This window comes from Orbicella faveolata, unplaced genomic scaffold, assembly GCF_042242905.1.
Source record: "Orbicella faveolata isolate gen_17 unplaced genomic scaffold, um_ofav_v1 contig_36, whole genome shotgun sequence".
Classification (NCBI taxonomy): domain Eukaryota; kingdom Metazoa; phylum Cnidaria; class Anthozoa; order Scleractinia; family Merulinidae; genus Orbicella; species Orbicella faveolata.
In genome coordinates this window covers 8,890,001-8,912,009 of record NW_028301565.1, presented here as the reverse complement: position 1 = coordinate 8,912,009, position 22,009 = coordinate 8,890,001, and the positions used below count along the sequence as shown (strand labels likewise).

The 22,009-nt window shown below is 41.1% G+C and overlaps 2 protein-coding genes and 1 pseudogene across 2 annotated transcripts in view; 1 reads left to right on the top strand and 2 right to left on the bottom strand.

Annotated features, from left to right (window-relative positions):
• Positions 1–1,570: 1,570 nt before the first annotated feature.
• LOC149102191 (uncharacterized) lies at positions 1,571–2,406 on the bottom strand (annotated as a pseudogene).
• Positions 2,407–3,370: 964 nt separating this feature from the next.
• LOC110064914 (uncharacterized) lies at positions 3,371–12,313 on the top strand. The gene is made up of 3 exons (XM_020772017.2): positions 3,371–3,582; positions 4,802–5,842; positions 6,368–12,313. The coding sequence occupies exons 2-3, from the start codon at positions 4,804–4,806 to the stop codon at positions 11,473–11,475; spliced, it is 6,147 nt and encodes a 2,048-aa protein (XP_020627676.2). The 5' UTR covers positions 3,371–3,582; positions 4,802–4,803; the 3' UTR covers positions 11,476–12,313.
• Positions 12,314–13,183: 870 nt separating this feature from the next.
• Positions 13,184–22,009, bottom strand: part of LOC110064924 (uncharacterized) — a 16,906-nt gene continuing 8,080 nt past the window's right edge. The window contains exons 2-3 of the mRNA XM_020772032.2: positions 21,735–22,009; positions 13,184–19,791 (exon numbers count right to left, since the gene is read on the bottom strand). The exon at positions 21,735–22,009 is cut by the window's right edge and continues 694 nt beyond it. Coding sequence (XP_020627691.2) covers positions 14,795–19,791; positions 21,735–22,009 — 5,272 coding nt within the window. The 3' untranslated portion in view covers positions 13,184–14,794. The remainder of the gene's footprint in view (positions 19,792–21,734) is intronic.

Here is a 22,009-nt window from a genome sequence, read left to right as displayed (position 1 = left end):
TTTATACTTCTATAGCGCTGTCGCCATTTTATCTCTCGAATATTTGTAGCGTAGGTTTCGTTTCGTCTTCTTGACAATTGATTAGAGTAATCAATACGCTCAGGCGCCGAACTTTTCATGAGCCGAACCTAATACGTTGAATTAAGGTGGTCTTATACCTAAATTTTTTTTTTTTTTGCAAAACAACTCTGTGGAACAGTTTTGGTATCACGTTAAAGGACTTTGCACTCTGACTTCAAAAATGAGCTTTTCCAGCTCACGTGCCACGATAGTTAATGAATAACTAAGTGGTGTTCATTATAAACACGATAACGTAATAATGAATGGTTCGAGAAGTATGGAATTAAGTTCATCCTGTCCATAAGCAAGTTGTCCAGGAGACAAACCTCAGAAAACAGTGTTTTGAGGGGGTTTTTCTCGTGAAATGTTGAAAAAGTGTATTAATATTAACTAGTATTAACTATATTAACTAAATAACAGGAAAAAATATCATAAATTGCAAATTTTGGAGGTTTAAGACCTAGATAATTGTGTCCTTCATCAATGTTAAAATTTGACAACATTCGGTTAAAATCCAGTAGAGATATCGTGTGCGAGATATTGATGATCCGTCTGTTATGGCGCGTTTTCAGGGTCAAAATTAAAAACTAACTTTTCCACCTTTCCTTACCTGCTAAGTAAAATGTCTGTCATTTCCTGTCTTTGAAATTAGACAGTACGCACCTCTTTTGACCTCCGAAACAATACATTCCGCGTTTCCTGAATACTAAAATCATAACGTCCGGCATATTTTGACCTTTGAACAAAATTCTCCGCGTTTCCTGACTTCTCTCGAAATTTAAGTCCGGCATGTTCTGACTTTCAATCTAATTAGTTACCAAATACCGTACTACTTAGTTTAAACATCTCAACTAAACATCCCATGCCGGCACCTGACAAGCCATTTAGTTCATAATGAAATCTCGCTGCTGAGCCGACATTCTGATTTGCAAAATTTGTAAATGCGCGTTTTCTGACTTCTCGATTCTACCAGGCGTCTTTTCCGCGTAGGCGTGGATCCTACAATAATACACAACATGTGATCAGGGTTTTCAAACTGAAATAAAGAATTCGAAGCAGGAGGAAATCATAAAGTAGGCGGCACACTCTAGGGTCATGATAAAGGAGGCCACAATGGGGTGAAGACCGTGGAAAATTTGAAAATCTATTTGTCTTGAGATGTACACTTTATTTTAACAAGGGTTTATTAAAAATTCCTTGAGGGGAGTCCATATTCTGCCACTGCTTGTTGGAAAAGGCCAAGAACAGTAGCTGCGGTATTCTTTGTTCCAGCCCTAAGATATACAGGAAATCTTGTGTATCCATCAACTCCACCATGCACTACAATCTTCCATCTGAAACTTAAAAATACATGAGTCCATACTTTGCTGTCCTTTCATGGATTCTGTCCTCACTACCAACAACTAGTCTCCTTCGTAAAAGTTTTTTGGGTGTGCTTCTTTGGAGAGAGCGTTGCGTGACATCCCCCACCCCATCCCCCCCCCCCCCCAAAAAAAAACTGGCTGGAAAGGAGACTAACCAACAACCACCTGTATTAGAAACTAGGCACAATAAATCTGAATAAATTATAGTTATAATCAATTACGAATAAGGTTCACCTGATCAATTTATGATTCCCGTCTATGTGCCATAGTGCAAGTGGCCCACTAACACAGTACACAGCTCTTGGTGTAAGGAATAGCCATCTCATTGCAAGTCCCTCCGGATCCGTTCTTTGCATGCATTCTCGGGCTCTTAGCTGGGGCACATTTACACTGAATAACACTAGCTGCGATTGGACCCTCCGATATCACGCATTTGGGAAATCCCTATGAAAGGATCTTACAATGTTATCAAGGTCATCATCACTAATGGTTGTCGTCCTCCCGCATACGTCTTTTTATGGTACTCTCACTCACACCAAGGGCTCTGGACATGTCGGGTAAGTTGATTTCATAATCGGCAAGATATTGCAGCTGCTCCCGTGGAATCTCGAACCTAGGACGCCCAACCGTTCTAGGCTGGTTTGCTACTACTGGGGAGGAATGATACCAATTCCGCTCTACCTCCAACAACATTCGCGTCACAGTGGCGAGTGAGGGTCGAACTGTATCAAACACCTGCATGTTGTCAGCAAGTCGAAACAAATGGCGAGAAATTTGTTCCAATCGGAATAGAAAACAATCAGCCACATCTTCACTAACTGTGTCCTGTTGAAGTCTCCTTGCAAGGTCGAATAATGTATGGCGAAGACTGCTCAAGAATCGCTCTTGTGCCGTCGACGCCATTCATAAATCCCCGGGAAAACCCCCCGTCCCCTTGGGTCCTGGCACTAGGTTTGCATCAGGGGATCAGGCTTGCGCGGAAAAGACGCCTGGTAGAATCGAGAAGTCAGAAAACGCGCATTTACAAATTTTGCAAATCAAAATGTCGGCTCAGCAGCGAGATTTCATTATGAACTAAATTGCTTGTCAGGTGTCAATATGGGATGTTACGTTGAGATATTTAAACTAAGTATTACGACATTTGGTAACTAATTACACTGAAAGTCAGAACATGCCGGACTTAAAATTCGAGAGAAGTCAGGAAACGCAGAGAATTTTGTTCAAAGGTCAAAATATGCCGGATGTTATGATTTTAGTATTCAGGAAACGCGGAATGCATTGTTTCGGAGGTCAAAAGAGATGCGTACTGTCTAATTTCAAAGACAGGAAATGACAGACATTTTACTTAGCAGGTAAGGAAAGGTGGAAAAGTTAGTTTTTAATTTTGACCCTGAAAACGCGCCATAGACTTGGGGGATAAACGACCGTTAACCCATCGTTCAATTAGTTGGGAGACAACGCGAAAACTATTTATTGTTCTCCGGTTGTACTCTCCATAATGGCCTATACGGGGAGGCTCCACCTGAAAGGGGTACGGAACACCAGAAACTGAGGGTGTCATGGGAGACTTCAATATTGATGTTAGCTGCCATTATGGAAGACCTTTCTCCAAGATTAGGGGTGCTTACCGTTAAGTACAAAAGAAAATCCGGAAATTTCGGTTGAAAGTCAAATGGATCAGTAATTTTCCGGAAAATCCGTTCGAAAATTGTACACTACCTCCAGAGGTAGTCCTCTTTTTCCGTTCGGAACGGAACGGAAAGTTCCTCACCATTTGCTAAATTTTCCAGTTTCCGGTCTCTCAGTAGCCGAAAACAATGACGGGAAATCCAATTGCAAATGGTAAGCGCTATCTCGTTCGGTTGATTTGCTGATTTTGGAAAAACCTTTACCATTATTCAACGGTCATCCCAACCGGTTTATTCTGACAAATGGTAAGCACCCTAGAACTCAGCTAAGGGAAAACCGCTGACCAGATGATATTTCAATACTAATTGGGTTCCAAGCCCCTCTATCTTGCCAGACGTACATCTTCACTTCCGGGTTTTGCACTTACTTGCAAGAAGCATTTAACAGCTCGATATTCCTGACGGCAATAATACAAACAGCAGTGGAGAGAACATTGATCTTAGCCTGTAGTGGGATTTCCGAACTAAAGGTACGCTTTTCATCAATTGACTCCTTTGCATTAGGTGAAATTTTTCTTAGCAACAGTTTTAACACCGAAATCATCGAGTTACGAAGGATGCGAACATTACGAACACAGCTTGAGGTTAAACGCGCTCGTCTGATCAATAAATGGCCCATTCCGTGTCACAGAATCCTCTATAACTGACTGATGTTCGGCTAATCAAGTCTTAAACATGTCAATAACTACTACTAAATGTTGAAATTTGGATACACAAATTTGGTATCTTCGAATTACCGAGCTAAATCAAGAAATATTTCATGTACCGAAAGTCCTTCTGCTTTATTCTTGACTTGAATTTTTTAAACCAACAGGCCCGGTCTTACAATAAGATACCGACATACAGCTTGGTTGATTATTGTTTTTTATAAAGCGAACATGCAGCTGCAAGAAACCTCAATAATGTAGCTAACTGGCAAAATTAATTGTCACGCAAACGTATCGGGGTTTTCTGTATCGTTGCAATTTTAATCAATTTTCTGCTCACATATGCCGTTACTTATCGTAAGTGGGATTGGAAGGGTCGACATAACACTTTACTCCAAATAAAATTTTATTTTGTAATTTAGCCCTAGGTTAAGGTAAGATACTTAAAATAAACAGACTGTTGTTAATTCGACATAATTACTAGACCATGTCCTTTAAGTTTCTAGAAACAACCAACCCTTTTCAATTTGCATGCTGGAGACAATTAAATGTTTTAACTTATACCTAAAAACTGTTCGTTTCTACAAGATTCTACACGTTATGAAATTGTGCTAGCAACATCATTTGTGTTTGGGGCTATGAACATTCAACTACAGTCGAACCTCTATAATACTGACACAGAAAGCGCTAAATTAATCGATGAATTAATGAGGCCATGCTTTTGAGTCCGTTTGAGGTCACAGGTATGACGTCATTTCAGTTACACAGTTCTTTTAAGCTGCACAGTATCTAAACTGCTCTGCGCTAATTTATTCTGAATGCAGCAGAAAGAGGGAACAATAGAAAACCCCGAAAGTTTTCCAGAAAGCTGAGGAAAACGAACTCGGCAAATTCCGCTCTAAAAAAAGAAAACATAAAAAAGTAAAAATAAAAAAATGAAAAATGTAGAAAACATTACAGATATCTTGGCAAATAAGCGTACTCCCTCGCACAGCTGTCTTCCTACTCCTCAGTCACTAACTGATGATTGTTTTTTACACAGCCATGGCTTCTACAAGTTCCTCTCAGACATTCGTGCAATTAACGTCATCAGAGGAAGGGAACTGGCTTTCCCTTGGCCGGGCGTTAACGACAGTTCTTTGTCAAGGTCTTCGCCCGTTTATTAAGAAAGAAACAGAGGCTTTCTATAATAATATAAAGGCAGCCATTCCTACTGGACCCTGTACCTGTGTCTATGATCCGGGAAGGAAACCAAACCGGTATCATGACATGCGCAGCTGCCACTGGGCAAATGTCCTTCAGGGTTATCACCTCGGGAGAGGGCCGAACTGGAAGCAAAGTGATACTTCCAAATGGATGGACCCAAATGTTGGTCCCTGGGAAATAGCCAAGCTTTTTCTCCCCGACTTAGGCGGTCACACGGTAATAGAGAGCGTGGAAGACATGGAAATCTCTGCTATTCTCAATTTGATGTTCTGGTGCAATCACTTTACTGTTCAGCGGCCACTGATAAAAGATGTTCGAGATATTCGAAACACGAAATGGGCGCATGTGGCAACGTTGAAGCTGTCTGATGCAGAAAAGAAAAACGCCTTTAAAACGATTGAGAAGTTACTCCAAGATCCGGCCTTGGCTAGCGATGTAGGCGCCCAGGAAACCTTGCGACAAATTTTAGCCCTCAAGTCTTCTTCGGATGTGCACGTTTTCAAAGCGGAGGTCTTATCTCATTTTAAGGAAGCGATTCAGAAAGATGTCATGAGCCTCAACAATGAGTTGAAGTCGCTGAAAAAGGAATCCAAAAGAAACCAAAAACAACGCAGTCGTGTGGAAGGACAACTACGAAACCTTCAGAAAACCCTAAAGGATGTGGAAGATAAGCAAAGAGCTTCAATGTCTGTACCACATCGTGTCATCAGTCGCATGCTGTCCGTTGCACATCTTGTCATCAGTGGTATGTGGTACGTTGTAAGTTGCCTGCTCAAAAGTGCTAGAGGTGTAAGACGAAAATCGCTCGTCACTTTGCTGATGTTTTTGTTTCTTTGTGGCCTTGTCAATGTCCTGGACCACAAATCACACAGAGATGGTGAGTTATGTCTTTCCTTTATATATTATCGAAGAGAGGGTAGGAATGCTATTTCTAAACAGGAAAAAGCACTCATACTGAAAAATGAAAAGCATTAAGGTAGCATTAACGCGTGCTGCCGATCTATCTACTAGAAACCTGGGGTTAAATCTCAAGCTATTTTTAAAATACCTTTATTTTCAAAGAAAGCATGACCATAACGTAAACCGGGAAAAATCTTCGAGTGTAGAACTCGAACTTGAAGTGTCCTTGAATGAAGAATCTGAACACCATCATTTATTGTACTCAGCCCCTCATCAACACCCAAATACCTCGCTAACCTAAACGTACACGGCCAATTCGCTATCACATTAACTAGAACTCTCCTAAGGGAAGGGTAATTTTTGAGGGGGGGTGGGTAAGTGCAGAAAAAATGCCTCTCAAAGAACCACTAAAAAAAGCCAAACTAGCCTTTCCTACTTGTGTCATTGACTGATATTATCATTTGGCTAAAATAACCTTTAAAAATCGTTTTACTTTTTGCAGGATGTCCTGCAGAAGATATCAGCGTTCCATTTGACAGCAAAGAGTTCAACCTGACAGACTACTTAACTACAGCTCGAGAAAACTTTATCGGTCGTCAATGGCTGTATCAAGAGATAGAAAATGTCTTCTTCTATCCCACCCGGGCGGTCTCTGGTGTCTTGATTATCGGGGATCCAGGCGCTGGAAAGTCCGCCCTGTCTGCCCAGTTGGTATGCTCACGAACATCAAGCCGCACGATCCATGACCATGTATTGGGGTATCACCTGTGTAAGCACTCGGACAAAAATACACAGATTGCAGGCAAGTTTGTCCGTAATTTAGCTGAGATGATAGCTCGAAGATTGCCTGAATATGGTTACATTGTCTCAAACAGTTCCCACATTCAGCGTTCGTTAAACACTGACTGTGTCACCATTCAAGATCCAGTAGGATGCTTTGAACAGGCAGTCCTGTTGCCCCTAAAAAGCTTGACGAATGTACCTAAAGATAACTGGTATCTTGTCATTGATGCCCTCGATGAATGCCTCACTCAAAGTGAAACGAGCCACAGTATCGTATATCTACTCAATAACAAGCTTCCCCGGTTTCCATCGTGGCTGAAGCTTGTAATGACTTCTCGTAACGAATCAAGCGTTTCCTTACATTCAGATAAAATAACGAAAGTAGTTATTGATCCTGAAGACCCTCGAAACATCGACGACATCGAACTGTTTTTGTCAACAAAATTTTACCAAGATGGCTCTTTTCTTCGTCGAGTGAAGTTTTGGTTTGGAGACAGTGGTATAGAAAAGACCGCAAAGTTGATTTCTGTTCTGTTGAGAAAAAGTCAAGGAAATTTTCTTTTTGTCAAGGAAATGCTTCATCACTGGGAAACCTCAAGGGTCGCGAGAACCGATCCCTATGCACTGCCTGAAACCTTAGGAGAATTATACCACAGTTACTTCCAAAGATTGTATGATCGACGGGTAAAGTTCAAACCTGTTCGGCAGGTGTTGGAATTGATCGTGTCGACGTTTCAGCCACTGACTCCAAAAAACATTTTCGAGGTTCTCAAAATGAAAGAAGCAAGCCTTGAAGAGGACTACGACTTTAAAGATAGAATGCAAGAGCTTGGACACTTTTTGAGATACGGCGAAAATGACACAGTAACACTGTATCACCTGTCTTTAACGGAGTGGCTGACAAGCGACAGCAACAGGAATGGTCAATTTTACGTCAGTAAAAAGAAGGGACACGAAGTGTTTTGTGACTTTTACTTCAAGTTAATAGCTGATGGAGGTAAGTCCGCGTTGTCAAGGTATATTCTTACTTTGGCACAGCACATTGCTCATGGAGGGTGGAAAGAGGCATATGTTAAGGAATTTCTTCGGTTTCCTTCTCAAGTTGTCAATACGTCGGATCCTGAAAGTAACAGGACTTTATTGCACCTTGCAGCTACAATAAACAGCACGGATGTACTAGAGCTTTTGTTGCGCCATTTTAGCTGTATTGATTGCAGTGATCATCGTGGAATAACACCTGCATTTTTGGCAGCCGAGCATGGGCTTGTAGACAATCTAGCGTTAATGGTGAGAAGGGGAGCCAAGGTAAATCGCAAGACAAAGTCACTAACGTCCGGTTACAAATTGGAAGACGAAGACACATTTTACGATTTGTCTACTCCGGTCCTTGAATCTAAGTCAAAATTTTGGGGGTCCACAATGCTCCACGCTGCAGCTCATGCAGGTCACTTGGAAGTTGCTACTTTCCTTCTTGATAACGGCGCTTTCATTTCGACAGTTAACGACGTCCATTTGACAGCACTACAGATAGCGGCTGAGAATGGACACTTAAGGGTTGTCAAAGCCTTATACGAGGCAGGCGCAGTTGCGGATCAAACTGCTCTTCATCATGCTGCGGCAAACAACAGGTTAGAAGTAGTAAAATACCTTTTGCAAATCGGGGTCAAGGATAAATGCATGAGATGTGATGGGTCGTTCTACTGGCTGAAAAAAGAAAACTACCGATTTCAGAGCAAAGCTGTGGTATCACTTATAAGAATCCTCATAAAGACGCTTTGTGAAGTCAGTGGTCAAACAAATACACAAGGGGTTAGGGATGACTCATGTTATGAACATGAAAATATTTCCACTAATTTCAATGTTGTCGGCGAGCTATTTGACGACAGACATCTAATTTTCTGTGAAACTGCGCTCCAAGCAGCTATATCTTCAGGCCACAAAGCGGTAGTCGAGGAACTAGTTTCAAGAGACAAATGGGCTTTAGCGTGCCTTGACTATACAGGGAGAACTCCATTGCACGAAGCTGTTCGAAAAAATAACACAGAAATAGTGAAACTACTGCTTAAAGCTGATCCAACAAAGGTCCATTCAGCGTGCGACCATCGGCAAAATGTGCAGGGGCAAGATGAAAGGAGCAAATATTTGACGCTGAGTCACGAGGAGTCTATTGAATACCATCGCGATATCTGCCATTGTGGATATACTCCCCTTCATCTGGCCGCACGCTATGGGTACTTTGAAATCGCTATTGTGCTTGTCAATAGAGGTAGAGCAAGGGTTGGGGCTCGGGACTGCTTTGGTGCCACACCACTTCATGTTGCCGCTTGTCATAATCACTGGGAAATGGTATATCTACTTTTACAACTCGGTGCTGATATTGGTGTCAATGCGTTTAATGGGTCGACACCACTTCACAGCGCTGCAGCATGTGGCGCTGTGGAGGTAATTGACCATTTGCTCTATCATGGAGCAAACCTTAGCGCAGTTGATGGCTCTGGTCGCACAGCGTTACATTATGCAATTCTTAACATAAATTCAAGCCATCTTGAACGAAACATTCTTCTCAAAACTGAGACTAGCTCTGGTAAGCAGCATCAGTTGGTAACGTGTGATCGAACAGGTCATCTTGCTGATTTTTTTACAGAGGAAAATCGCATAAAGAACACAGATCATTATAGATGGCTTGATACTTTGATCCATTTAATTATAATTGGTTCAGCAATTGATACAGTCGATATGTACGGTCAAACGGTATTGCATATTGCAGCTCGAAATGGTTTGGCGGATGCCGTTAACGTCCTTTTACAGGAAAAAGCGAAACTGGAAATATGTGATAAGTCTGGTAAGACACCACTGGAACTTGCAGTCGAAAATGGAATTATCGTCCCTACGCACAGGAGAAAGGAATCAACTTTTATTTTAGGAAAGTCTTTGGATGGGCTTCGGGAAGCTCTAAGTGATCACGAAATGGTCGTGTACCTTCTTCTCAGCTATGGTGCTTCAATTAAGAAATTTAATCGTAACCGACAGACCTTGTTACACTACGCAGTCACAAATAACCAGCCTTACATGGCTCAACTCTTGCTGTTAAGAGGAGCCAGCCTTACCTGTAAAGATAATCTCCGAAGGACACCGCTTATAGCTTATCTTCACAATGGTGGGTATTTGATGGATGTCGTCCTTCAATACTTCAATGCTTCAATCACTATCAAGTGTGGAAAGCCGTTCAATTTGTCTGTATTTCACTTACTGTGTTATCGCCCTCCAAGCATAGCAAATCTTAGCTTCTTTGAGCGGAAAACATGTAACGATCATAAATGCTCGTTACTGAAAAGTTCTGTCATTACAGCCATTGAAAGCCATCGATTTAAATATAAAGTCATTGATTCTTGTTTAGATGCCGAGGGATTTACACCTTTACACCGAGCTGCCCAAGGCGCTAACATGGTGGCTGTACGTGGCCTCATTGAACACGGTGCAAATGTATCCTTGTTGAGTCCACAGGGACATGACGCCCTGACACTGGCCATACTCCATGCGGGAGGTGATATATGGCAAAATCTTGAAGGATATAAAGAAACGTCAAGAGATAATGTTTCTGATGTAGCCATTGAACTCCTCCGACACAAGATGAAAACACATGGCTTTCAAATTGTATGCAACTCCAGCAAAACTGAACTGACTCTATACCATTTGGCAGCCTCTCGCGGCCTGGCGAAATTCATCAAAGAGATATTTAAAGATAAGATTCTCCATCAGTTAGATGTAAATTGCCCTAATAGAGACGGAATTACTCCAATGTACTTGGCCAAAATATTCAGCAAACTGGTGGAACAAGATACTTACAACCCATGGGCTGAAGTTATACAGTTCATTGAAAATCAGGGAGGTCAGATGCAGTATCCAAGCAGAAATGCTGAATACAACGTAATCTACAACAGGTTGTATGGTTGGATTCCCAAGGACTTTGAGTTTAAGCTAAGACCTGACGTCGGTGGGTTTGTTGTTGGATTGTTATCTACTTATGATTATTGGCAGAATAATTCAACGCGCTGCCAACTGTACAGTGTAAACACGACAAAGCGGATGGAAATTGGTATTTCAACAACAGGCTTTGTTAAGGAGCTCATGCGACAACTAAGACTTTTACAGCGTCATTGCTGCCTTTGGAAACTATTACCTTGTGCGTTAGAAGACATAGAGATATGTCAGGAAAAACAACAGCAGGGGAAATCTTTTTTTTCGACATATGGTAGATACGTAAGGTTTCTACCTCCAAAGGCTCAAAAGATAAACCTGGAAAGGGCACAAACTAGCCTTTTTTACTTAATGAGAATGTGGTATCAGAAGGTATTTGGAGACTTCGCTTGTTTCAAGATGGTTTTTAATACGTATAGGCCACTTTTTGTAGATAAAAAAAAATTGCAGAAGCTTATTGAACAGTATGAAGGTAGCACTCCTCTTTGGTATCTCAACCAAATCTGCTTTCGATTTGAACAAACATTTGATCGTCACAGACTGCACTATTTACAGGATGTTACTTTCATTGAATTAACAGTGTTATATCATGGGTATCCAAACTTCATAAGAGAGCGAATGGAATGGTCTGTTGATCAGTCAAGATACAATGAGTCTTGGCCATTAGAGTTTGTGGTCAAGTCATCCTTGGGATTTTACCGTCAGTATGATTATTTAAAATTGCTTAACGTCGGATTAGAACCCAAAACTCATATTTCGCTCTACTCAGACAAGATCAAACAATTGTTCGTCACGGAGAGAAAGAAACTAGAACATAAAGGCTACTATACTAACAAACATACCAGCTGAAAATATTAATCCTTTCAATTGCGCAATTAATATTGAATTATATTGCTATTAAGGTATCTAAATTTATGCGATTACAAATACGGATTAGATAGTTTGAGTAAGTAACATTTTGAATATTCCGAACTAAAATAGTGTACAGATTGTAACTAGAACGTTATTGTCGTTGCCGTCTCACCGAAGATCGAACCTAATGTAATATCAGGGGCTCCTACCCCCACATTTCATTGATCACAAGCTTTTAGATCGGCCATGTCGTGTTGTTTATTGTGTAGTTTCTCCCCAAACAAATTCACTCGTTTTGAGCTACGCGCCTCGTTGGCTATCTATCATCTCATAACCAACGCGCGCTCGTGAAATAATTGTTAAATAGATAGCCAACGACGCGCCGAGTTGGCTATAATCATCTGATATCCAAAAAGCGCGAGTGGAATAATTGTTTTACTAAGCACCCCTAAAATATAGAAAACTAAAATAAAAACGCTCCCCAAAATTATGATACCATATTTGTAGAGCATGTTATAACTGCTCATATACCATGATGGCTAAACCAATGAAAACTCTTGAATTGTATTATCCAATGATCCGGTTTTTAATAACAAGAAATATACTACTCTCCAGGTCGAATGCCCCAGGAATAACACTTGATGTGTTACAATGTGAAGATGACTATATTGAGGTCTCCCAACTGATTCAGATTGTCTCTAAATTAGTATAGTATTCTAGTCGCTTGTGTATGTGCGCATTTATTGCACTGTTACTTTGCTTTCGGTTACTTGTAGTTGTTTCTATCGTTTACTTCTACCTTTTGTAATTTTTGCAGTAAATTATCATTACTATTTTTCTTTCTTTCCTTTTTGATATAACTCTTACCCCCGCCTCGATTACTTCTGGAACTAGTTGCGTGGGCAAGCAATTTTCAATACAGTGAACTCAATTTAGAACTCTACAGTCGAACCTCCCTGTGCGACCACCTCTCGTAAGCGCTTACGTTTCCAAGAAATATTTTTCTCCAAAATATCCGGACATTTGTTTCTCAAATCGGAGGTGATCGCGACCACTTTTAAGGCTGTTGGTTTGAAATTTTCCCGTCTTTAATCTCCGTTAAACGACGACTTCACATGATCTAACCTCATTACCGGCGCCAGTTAGGTAACTAGACCCCCTGCGGTGGCAACAAAGTTTGTTCATACGTGGCAATGTTCAATCTCTCTTGCACTGACTCGAATCCCATGTTCGCGAGTTCACTATTGGTTCATCTTAAACACACAAAAAAATCTTAAACACAACTTGGAAATCATACTGGTCATACTGGACACACTGAAATCTCTTGAAATAACGTGATGTGTTCTTGTTTAAAGTGTGTTGTGGTTTAAGGGTGCAACAGAAACAACTACAGGTTTCCAAAGGCATATGATCGTTACGCCTTGAACACTGAAATTAACTTCTCACCTCGAACTACTTGGATATGTTCTCAAAGTGACCACGAGTGACCACGAGTGACCACGAGTGACCACGAGTGACCACGGGTGACTACGAGTGACCACGAGTGACCACGAGTAAGGTTACAACAATAAATGTCAGTGATGTCGTTAAAAAGTAAATTTTAAAGTCGTTGTAAGGTCGTTTCATCAAATAATGACATATCCACCAAACTGATTTCAGCAGTGGCTGTGCGTTCACAATTCGATTGCTCAGTTCCTTTACAAATATTGGCTGTTGAAATTATGTTCTTTGATGCCTATTACGTGACCTTTTCCAAATGTGAAAGCGAAGAAAAATCCGAGAGATTTTATGAAACGAAGTGAGGCTCAAAACTTTTGCACGTTTTGTTTGATTGAATAAGAGATAACGATCTGCACGTGAAGTTGAACTAGCAATGAATAGATTTAAAACATGTAAAACTATAAACTTGTAAGAAACTATAAACTTCCAGGAGAAGCATTTCTTTAAACTTTTTTTTCGAAACTGATCGTTCAATTTCAGAGCGCTAACGCTTGTAACAAATATTTCTTGATATAGTTTATACTCAAAGAGCGCATCGCCAAAAATTTTACTATGCATTTGTATTAGTTTTTTAAAATTGCTCAAATTTACGACGTCTTGTTTTCAAAACTGAAAAATTTTAAATTAGTAATGAATAAACCATTCTGACCACAAATCACGGCCTTTGGGCAAGCTACACAACTCGGAAGAAAGTTTGACTCCTGACAACTTATCATAGCCATTTGCCGAGCTACAACTCGCAAAATTTATTTTTCAATTTATTTTCATATTTTGGGTTTTCATTTCATTCCATGATATGCAGTCTGCAATCTATAGTCCACATGCCACGATTGTGAACACCTCCAAAGGAGTAGGGGGAAGACATAAAGGAGATGCACCTCTTCTAAACTGAGTCGCTAAAAATTATCGGACGTGTTCTAGTTAAACTAGTTGCGTTCACGTGGTGTAACGCAATCCTAGTCAAGTGCGTTCAAAATTTTTTGGGACGACCGTGTTCACCGATTTGTCCTCTTTGCAGGGGCAAATAACAACATGAGTGCGTGCACGTAGTCACGAGTTAGATCCGATGGCAGTGCGTATGAATAACGCAAAGCGCTAGCTTCAGTTTGGCGCTGTGATTTTCGACAACAAGTAACTGAGCATGAATGTTTTTAGCTTGGCGTTCAGAAAATATATACATAGTCCCCGCCTCACTCACGCTCGGATTTTTCTTCGCTTTCACAAATTAAAAAGGTAATATGATGAGCTTGAAAGAACATAAGCTCAACAGCTAATATTTGTAAAGGAACTGAACAATGGAATCATGAACGCACAGCCACTGCTGTAATCTTTGATGACTGCCCAACTACACCAGTACATAGCTTCAGTTTGATGCATATGTCATAATCGTGATGAAATGATCTTACAACGACGTCATAATGACGTAATAATAACATTACTGACATTTTTTGAAGTAATCTCACTCGTGGTCACCCGTGGTGACTCGTGGTGACTCGTGGTGACTCGTGGTGACTCGTGGTGACTCGTGGTGACTCGTGGTCACCCGTGGTTACCAGTGGTCACTCGTGGTTACTCGTGGTCACTCGTGGTCATCCGTGGTCACTCGTGATCACTCGTGGTCACTAGTGGTCATTCGTGGTCACTCGTGGTCACTCGTAAATACTTTTAGACCCTATCATCTACTTGCAATTGTGTTGTTCTGAATAGTTCATTGAGTTATTTGTTTTATATCATTGGCCAGATGTTAAAAGTTTTGTTTTGATTCCCGTCAACAAGGATAATTGTTTAAAACTCTACTATCTGTCAAAGGAAGTTGCTAAAAGGTTCCTTTCCATAAAGGCGGCTTTCTAAATCTCAAAATCATAAGATAGTCAAGATCGTCGAAGCCCGAAGACTTCTCGGAAGCAAGTCTTAATACAAGTTTCAATGTCTCTTGAGACGGTTTGACAAAGACTTCTTGTATGCGGTGTGAGGCAAAATCGGAGATGCTCACCACTCTTGAATTCTCCTTCACATGTTGGGTCGCAAGTTTGAAGTTCCGAATTTGAAAATTTAACATCACATACCTGGTTGAAATTGCCTGCCAGTCGCAGCTCAAGGTGGTGCCATAATTATGCAATGCATGACCTATCTTTGATAGTAATCGTGAGGGATTTCCCTTGGAAAAAATATAGGATCTGGCTTTTTCTGTAAACCTCTTCAGCTGATCGGAGCTTGATTTGAAATTACGATAGGACAAACGCAAAGCGGATTCCAAACTCATACCGTCAGTGCACATGTCATTTTGACGACGACTACCGCCATCAATAGTCATGCCTTCTGGCCGGCGTCCTTTGCTGCATGATAGCCTTGTGTAGGGTTTGGTAGCCTCCAGCAAAGAACGTTGTATACGCTTACTTTCCTCGTCTAGAAACTTAACAAAATTATCTCTGACACTGCCATGGTGCAATTTCAAGGGTTGCTGGTCATGAAAAACAGCCTTGACAGATTCGTAATGTGGCAAATCCCCCTTTATCTCGGGCAAGCATCCTTTACTGCAAGTGAAACAATGGTCCAGGTTTTCATTGTATTCCTTGTATAGTCTATCAAGTTCACAAGACGATTTTAACAGATCGGTATCTCCGTTTTTATATCTCTTACATTCATCACGCCCACAGTCTTCTTGAAGAGTTAATATTTCATGCTCTGTTAACTCAAGGAACGTGTAACCTGGTCTCATTCCAAAAAAGAGACCAGAAACAAGAAAGTATTCAGCCTCTTGAGTAGGGAACTGTAGGGTTCCACCGCGGCTCTGAATAATTTGCAAGACCTTACACCACGGGCTGTTCCACTCACAAGTAGTACCACCAACGAGCATTGCCAAATACATTGGCGTTATACCATGTTTGTTAGGACAGTTCACGTCAAGGCCTGTTATTCCCTTTTCCGAAAATAAATGAGAGATAAACTGCCACATTCCTCGAATAGCTGCGATATGGTATAAGGTTAGATCGGGTCGCCGTTTGTCACAGCCTATGTCTACTGAGCCACGTAGTAAAAGGTGGCTTAAAATAACAGATGCCGACATTGATGCCAGATCCACTTCCAAAGCTGTTAAAAAAATTTTTTTATGAAAATTCAAGAAAGGTGTGTATTTGACAGAATTTAAAACTGCAAGCCAGAGCGGTGAATACCCATATGAATTTTCCAGGGATGGGTCGGCTCCCCAAGAGAGGAATCTTTTTATTGCAACCACATTTGCACCCTGCGCTGCTCTGTGTAAAGCGTTATAGCCTTCTGCGTCAAAGCACTCATTGATAACTTCGGTTCCCTTAGGATGCGATTTGATTGCCAAAGCCAATGGACCGTCGCTTGTCCGGATTGTCTTCTTGTGTCCGTCTACTTGTGTCTCTTCGTATTTCTCCAAGAAGTAGTCAAACAATGAATCATTCAATGCTCGAAATTTAAACCAATTTTCATCTCCAAGCAAGAACTCTGGCAGATAATGCAAATAATGTAACTTATGGTAAGACATCAAGTGCAGTACAGACATTTCAAAAGGGTCTTCGCATGTGATGCTCATTCTCACCCGATGCTTTGTCAAGACTTTAGACATGTGACGCCCACCACTGTGTAGATAAGCCAAAAGAGGACTAATCCCCGAATGGTCTTGGCAATTCACGTCCGCACCGGCTTGCAGGACGATGCTCACGATGTAAACCATATCCTCTCTTACTGTAGAAGTAAGAAGCGAGCAGTCTTGTAGTGCTGGAAAGATTAGGGCGAATGTCATCGACAAGGCTTTCGTCAATGGTTCCGGAATCAAATTTGGTTCGTATGGTTTATTGATTGTCACAAAGAAACGTTTTAGGAAGTCGTGAACAAATGTATCCAAAACAAAAACAATGGGAGTTGTTATAGACACCAGAGAACTTTGCTCCAAGCCATCGCTTCCAGTGAGAAAAAGAGAAACATTTGCTCTTTTTCCTAATGAATAAAAAACATTAGAATAAGTTTTATGAAGGAGGTCAGCAGAAATCTCAAACTGTTGCGTTGGATCAAGACTAGCAGCATAACTCTTGGTTATTCTAATCAATGCATTCAGCCAAGAATGTTTCAGTTCCCCTTTCTGCCACGGTTCTTTCTCGTGAACGGCCAATTCAATCCAGTCCTTTGGCTGGTCAACATATAAATCAGCAAAGTACTCTGCGCCAACAACCGTTACATCCTTTACAATGTAATGCAATGCAGTCATTTTCTTCATATCTTCTACAAACAAGCCGCTTCCTAAGTCGAGCAAAGGGCGGAAACTTTCTGTGGCAGAACAGGCAGCTGCGCTATGAAGAGGAGTGGAACCATTGAAGCTCTGTCGATTTGGGTTTGCTCCGTTATTGACAAGAAGGGTTAAAAGAGATACCATACCATGACAGGAAGCTATATGAAGTGGAGTAGAACCGTTGCAATCTCCCGCATTTATATCTGCGTTCTGTGTGATGAGAAGTTTGGCAACACTGTGATAACCACGCATGGCTGCGATGTGTAACGGAGTAAATCCACAAGGGCAGTGATATTGCGGTGATCCACCACGTTCACTTAAGGTCTGCAAGCTAGTGTTGCAGCGCACAGAAGCATTCACTCGCTGGACAGCTAACATCGCTTTCAGCACATGGTAACTGTTCAAATGAACGGCCTCGTGTAGGGGTCGTCTGCCCGCAATATTAGGGCAATTGATAGCACTCTTATCGTGACGTAGCAGAGTTGCAATCACAGATAAATGTCCATTTCTGACGGCAGCGTGAAGCGCTGTCTCGCGCATTTTCAAGTGATCGTTGTCATATGCATGTACCTTGACGCCTTGCCAAATATTCCTTGTGTGACTGGATTTCGTTAGGGAAGGACTTTTATTTATACAATCATCTCTAATACCTTCGTTTACCAAAAACTCCACCACGTGATTGTGGCCACCAGCAGCAGCGTGATGCAAAGAGATGCCATCCAAAGCTGCACCAGCTTTCTTAAGGGCTACAACGACCTCAAGATGTCCATTTTCAGCAGCTAACTGGACAGCAGTGTTGTTGGAACCCGTTACTTTTGCCACATTCAAATGGCTCTCGATAAGAAATTCAACGATATCAATGTTCCCTTCTTGCGCAGCGCTGTGCAATAAAGAATATTCGCATGCCCTTCTCTTACACTCACGCACAGAATCTTGTGTGTTTGTTAGCATCTTAAAATCTAGACATGTAACAGTGTGGTTAAGATTTGCTCCCCTTTCAACAAGCATGATTAGATTTTTAAGGCATCCGGTGGTTACAGCAATAAAGGCAGGCGTACGACGGTCATTATCTAAACAGTCGACGTTATGGAAATGCTTCATCAAAAGTTTAGTTACTCTTGGATCGACTGCCCCTGAACTTAAATGTAAAGCAGTGGTTTTGACTTCGTCTGATCTGTTGACCATATTTGAAGGAAGTGACAGAAATGTGTGGACCTGATGTTCGTTTAAACCTCCCTCCACAATATGGCATGCCAAATAGAAAATCTCTTCTATTGTCTGGGGCTGCATGGTCGTGGTTGCGTTTTGAAGGTAAAGTTCTGCAAGGCGTCTGTGTCCATTTTGTTTCTTTACGTAATAAAACTTGCCTTTATTGGTTTCACTGGTCAGCCATTCTGACAAAGACGCATGATAAATTCGCACCAGTCCGTTTTCAGATCCATGCCACAGGAACAAAGAAAGCTCTTCTAGTTTTGGTATTAAATCATACTCAAAGTCAAGATCTGGATTGTCAAGCTTAAGGAGGGAGTGTATGTCTTGAGCAGATAGCGGCGTATACGCCGCAACCAGGACTTCAAAAATATCACGTAAAGATCGGAAGGATTCTCGTGAACCAAATTTTCGTTCAAAGTACAATTGAAAAGTGTTGTCAAGCGTTTTTGGGAAGTTTTCAGTCCATCTGACACTTTCTGGTGTTGCAAACAGGAAGTCTAACATAACTTTTATGAATAAGAAATTTCCCTGGGCCCTTTCAACTAGACTGGTCACGATCCTCTTTTCCGGAGTGTTGTTGTCCGTAATTGAAAAGAATGTCTTTATTCTGTTTAGAATTGAAGCTCTTAAAGGAATGATCTTAAGTGATAAATACAAATCAATATCGTCTAGATTCCTTTGGTCATCTGATCGCAGATCGAGTATTTGCATACCATCAAGGCTTGTAGTGATAGCGTTTATATTACGTGAGGTAATAATCAGTTTTAGCCACTTTGGAAGCCGTCGCACTTTGGACTTGAGCATGCTTAAAATTTCTGCTTTGCCATTGTTTGAGCATTCATCCAAGGCATCGATAACAATGTACCAGGGCTCTTTGGGTTGCTGCACCATGTTCTTCAGAGGGGTAAGGATTCCTTCTTGAAAACACCACTCTGGATCTTGCGGGCAATTGCTGTGCAACACTCTACGCACAAAAGAATCGCTCGAAATCATTTCACCGTATTCAACAAACGTCGAAGCAAACATATTTGCCAGATTTGTGACAAATTTGGCCGCATTTTGTGTTCCTTTGTCTGAGTGCATGCAAAAATGATACCCAACTATTCTATCATGAATAAACACGCTTGATGCTCTGGAACAAAGCAAATTAGAAACAAAAGCTGTCTTGCCAGAACCAGGATTTCCAACAAGAAGAACACCGCGCGAGCTTGCGTGCTCCATAACCTCTTCCATCTCGCGATACAGCCATTGTCTCCCAATAAAGTCTGTCCTGGACGAGGTAACAAAATCACTGAAGTCGAAGTATTTAAGCTTCCACTGGTCATCGTGTCTTTTAATGGCGCATCCTAAAAATACGAAATAGAAAAGAGGTACTATCAACATCGACTATTTTAAACTTTGCGCATTTTCACGAAAAGTTAACGGTAACGGGGAGAACGGGCGACCACCTCCCCTCATCGTTTCCTGGATAGTTTTGTCACCATATTCGGGATGAAAGCTCTATGATCGCGCAAGGTTTTTTTATGCTCGTGGATGCTCGCCGTCGTGCTTAGGGTTGGCTGGTCTTATTTAGGGTGTCCACGACGAAACGCCACTATTTAAAGCTGTCAAACTATTTTTAGGGTGCATTCTAAGAAATAATGGTAAAAAACCGCTCTTAAATCCATTACCAGCTGATAATTTTAAGAGATAAAGAATAAATATGATACCGAGTAAATGCATTGTGTCTATAATACAGGCAACAAATGCAAGGAATCGTTGATGTAGTTGTAATATGTCGATATAATTCTATATCATCTTCAGACTGAGGTGACATGCAGGTAGCAGAAATTTAAATACTGCAAGATGGTACATTAACATTAGCACGTGAAAATACAAAACAAAGACGATGCTATCAAGAGAATAGGCATAGTTCCCTACTGGCTTTTAAACCAGTGTTCTGCTGAACGCTTGATATGGTAAGCTTCTTTATATAGTAATAGATTCCAATTATCATCGCTGCCTATTATGTTTGTGTTACAACGCACGGTTTGGGTGAGAGATTCTTTGTTCATTGCGGTAGAGGGTGGGTTGTCCTCATTGATAAAAATTTCCGGTAAGTTGTATAAACCTTGTATGTGTTTGATCTGATCACAATAGCGCAGATGTTTATATATAGTTCAATACAATGGTCTACGATCCAATGACATGAAGTTAGATTCAATAAGACGAATGTGATTTCCTGACAGAATGATGTGTTACAGTGACATGAAGTCCAATCTAATGACATGAAGTATGTAATCCGACAGAATGACGTATGATCCAGTAAAATGAAGTCCGATCCGATGAAATGAAGTATATAATCCGATAGGATGACGTGAAGAACAGAACGAACAGAGCTCTGCTTGTCCGCACACAAGTTAAGAACATGCGGTCACGGACAAAGAAAGCGCTATATATAAACATCTGCGCCATTGTGATCACTGAGATCAAACACATACAAGGTTTACACAACTTACCGGACATTTTTGTCAAAGAGAACAACCCACCCTCTACCGCAATGAACAAAGAATCTCTCACCCAAACCGTGCGTTGTAACACAAACATAATAGGCAGCGATGATAATTGGAATCTATTACTATATAAAGAAGCTTACCATATCAAGCGTTCAGCAGAACACTGGTTTAAAAGCCAGTAGGGAACTATGCCTATTCTCTTGATAGCATCGTCTTTGTTTTGTATTTTCACGTGCTAATGTTAATGTACCATCTTGCAGTATTTAAATTTCTGCTACCTGCATGTCACCTCAGTCTGAAGATGATATAGAATTATATCGAAGTATTACAACTACATCAACGATTCCTTGCATTTGTTGCCTGTATTATAGACACAATGCATTTACTCGGTATCACATTTATTCTCTAAAACCGCTCTTATTTCCGTTGTTTGGCTTACTTTCCGCCGGGTCTCTCGAGTCCAGTCCGCGTAGGCTCCTTTCCGGCAGCTGGTAATCAAGCCCATTCCGTTTTAAGTGGTATCTTTTAGGGGTCAATTAAAGCTCGGGCAGATTGGTCTTTCTTACGGGTTTAATTCAAATTTTCCGACAAGCATCCCCGACGTTTTCGCATGGGAGTTCCCCCCGGGATTTCCAAAGCAACCATCCAAGCACCAGCAATGTTTACAGAAGCTTCCCTAAAGAAGCCACCTTCTTGCATCTCCTCTGCCTTACCCACCAATGCCTGTCGTCATCAAGTTCGTTAAGCCTATTAGGGCTACGGGTACACATAAAACTACAGAAATATTTAAATACCGTCTTTGATGATGGTGTCATCGTCTAAGATGTTACAGAAGCTCCAAAGTAGGAACATCAAGAAAATCCCTTTCCTGAAATGTGTAAGACTTCTAATGAGGCGTCCGAGCACATATGCCAGAAGTTGCCAGACCCATGCTGCGTATAAAACCTGGTGTTTTTGCCCCAAATCCTCCACGACCTTTTCCAAATTCTCCTGCTGCTCTTTCAGTTGACTTACTTGTTCTTTGTTTTTCTCGGACTCCAATTGCAAGTTTAAAATCTCTTTATTTATT

What these genes read in the sequence shown, in the direction of transcription:
- LOC110064914 (XM_020772017.2), top strand. Translation starts at nt 4,804, where the DNA reads ATGGCTTCTACAAGTTCCTCTCAGACATTCGTGCAATTAACGTCATCA. An exon ending in CCACAAATCACACAGAGATG is followed by an intron (nt 5,843 to 6,367) that starts GTGAGTTATGTC and finishes TACTTTTTGCAG; the next exon opens with GATGTCCTGCAGAAGATATC.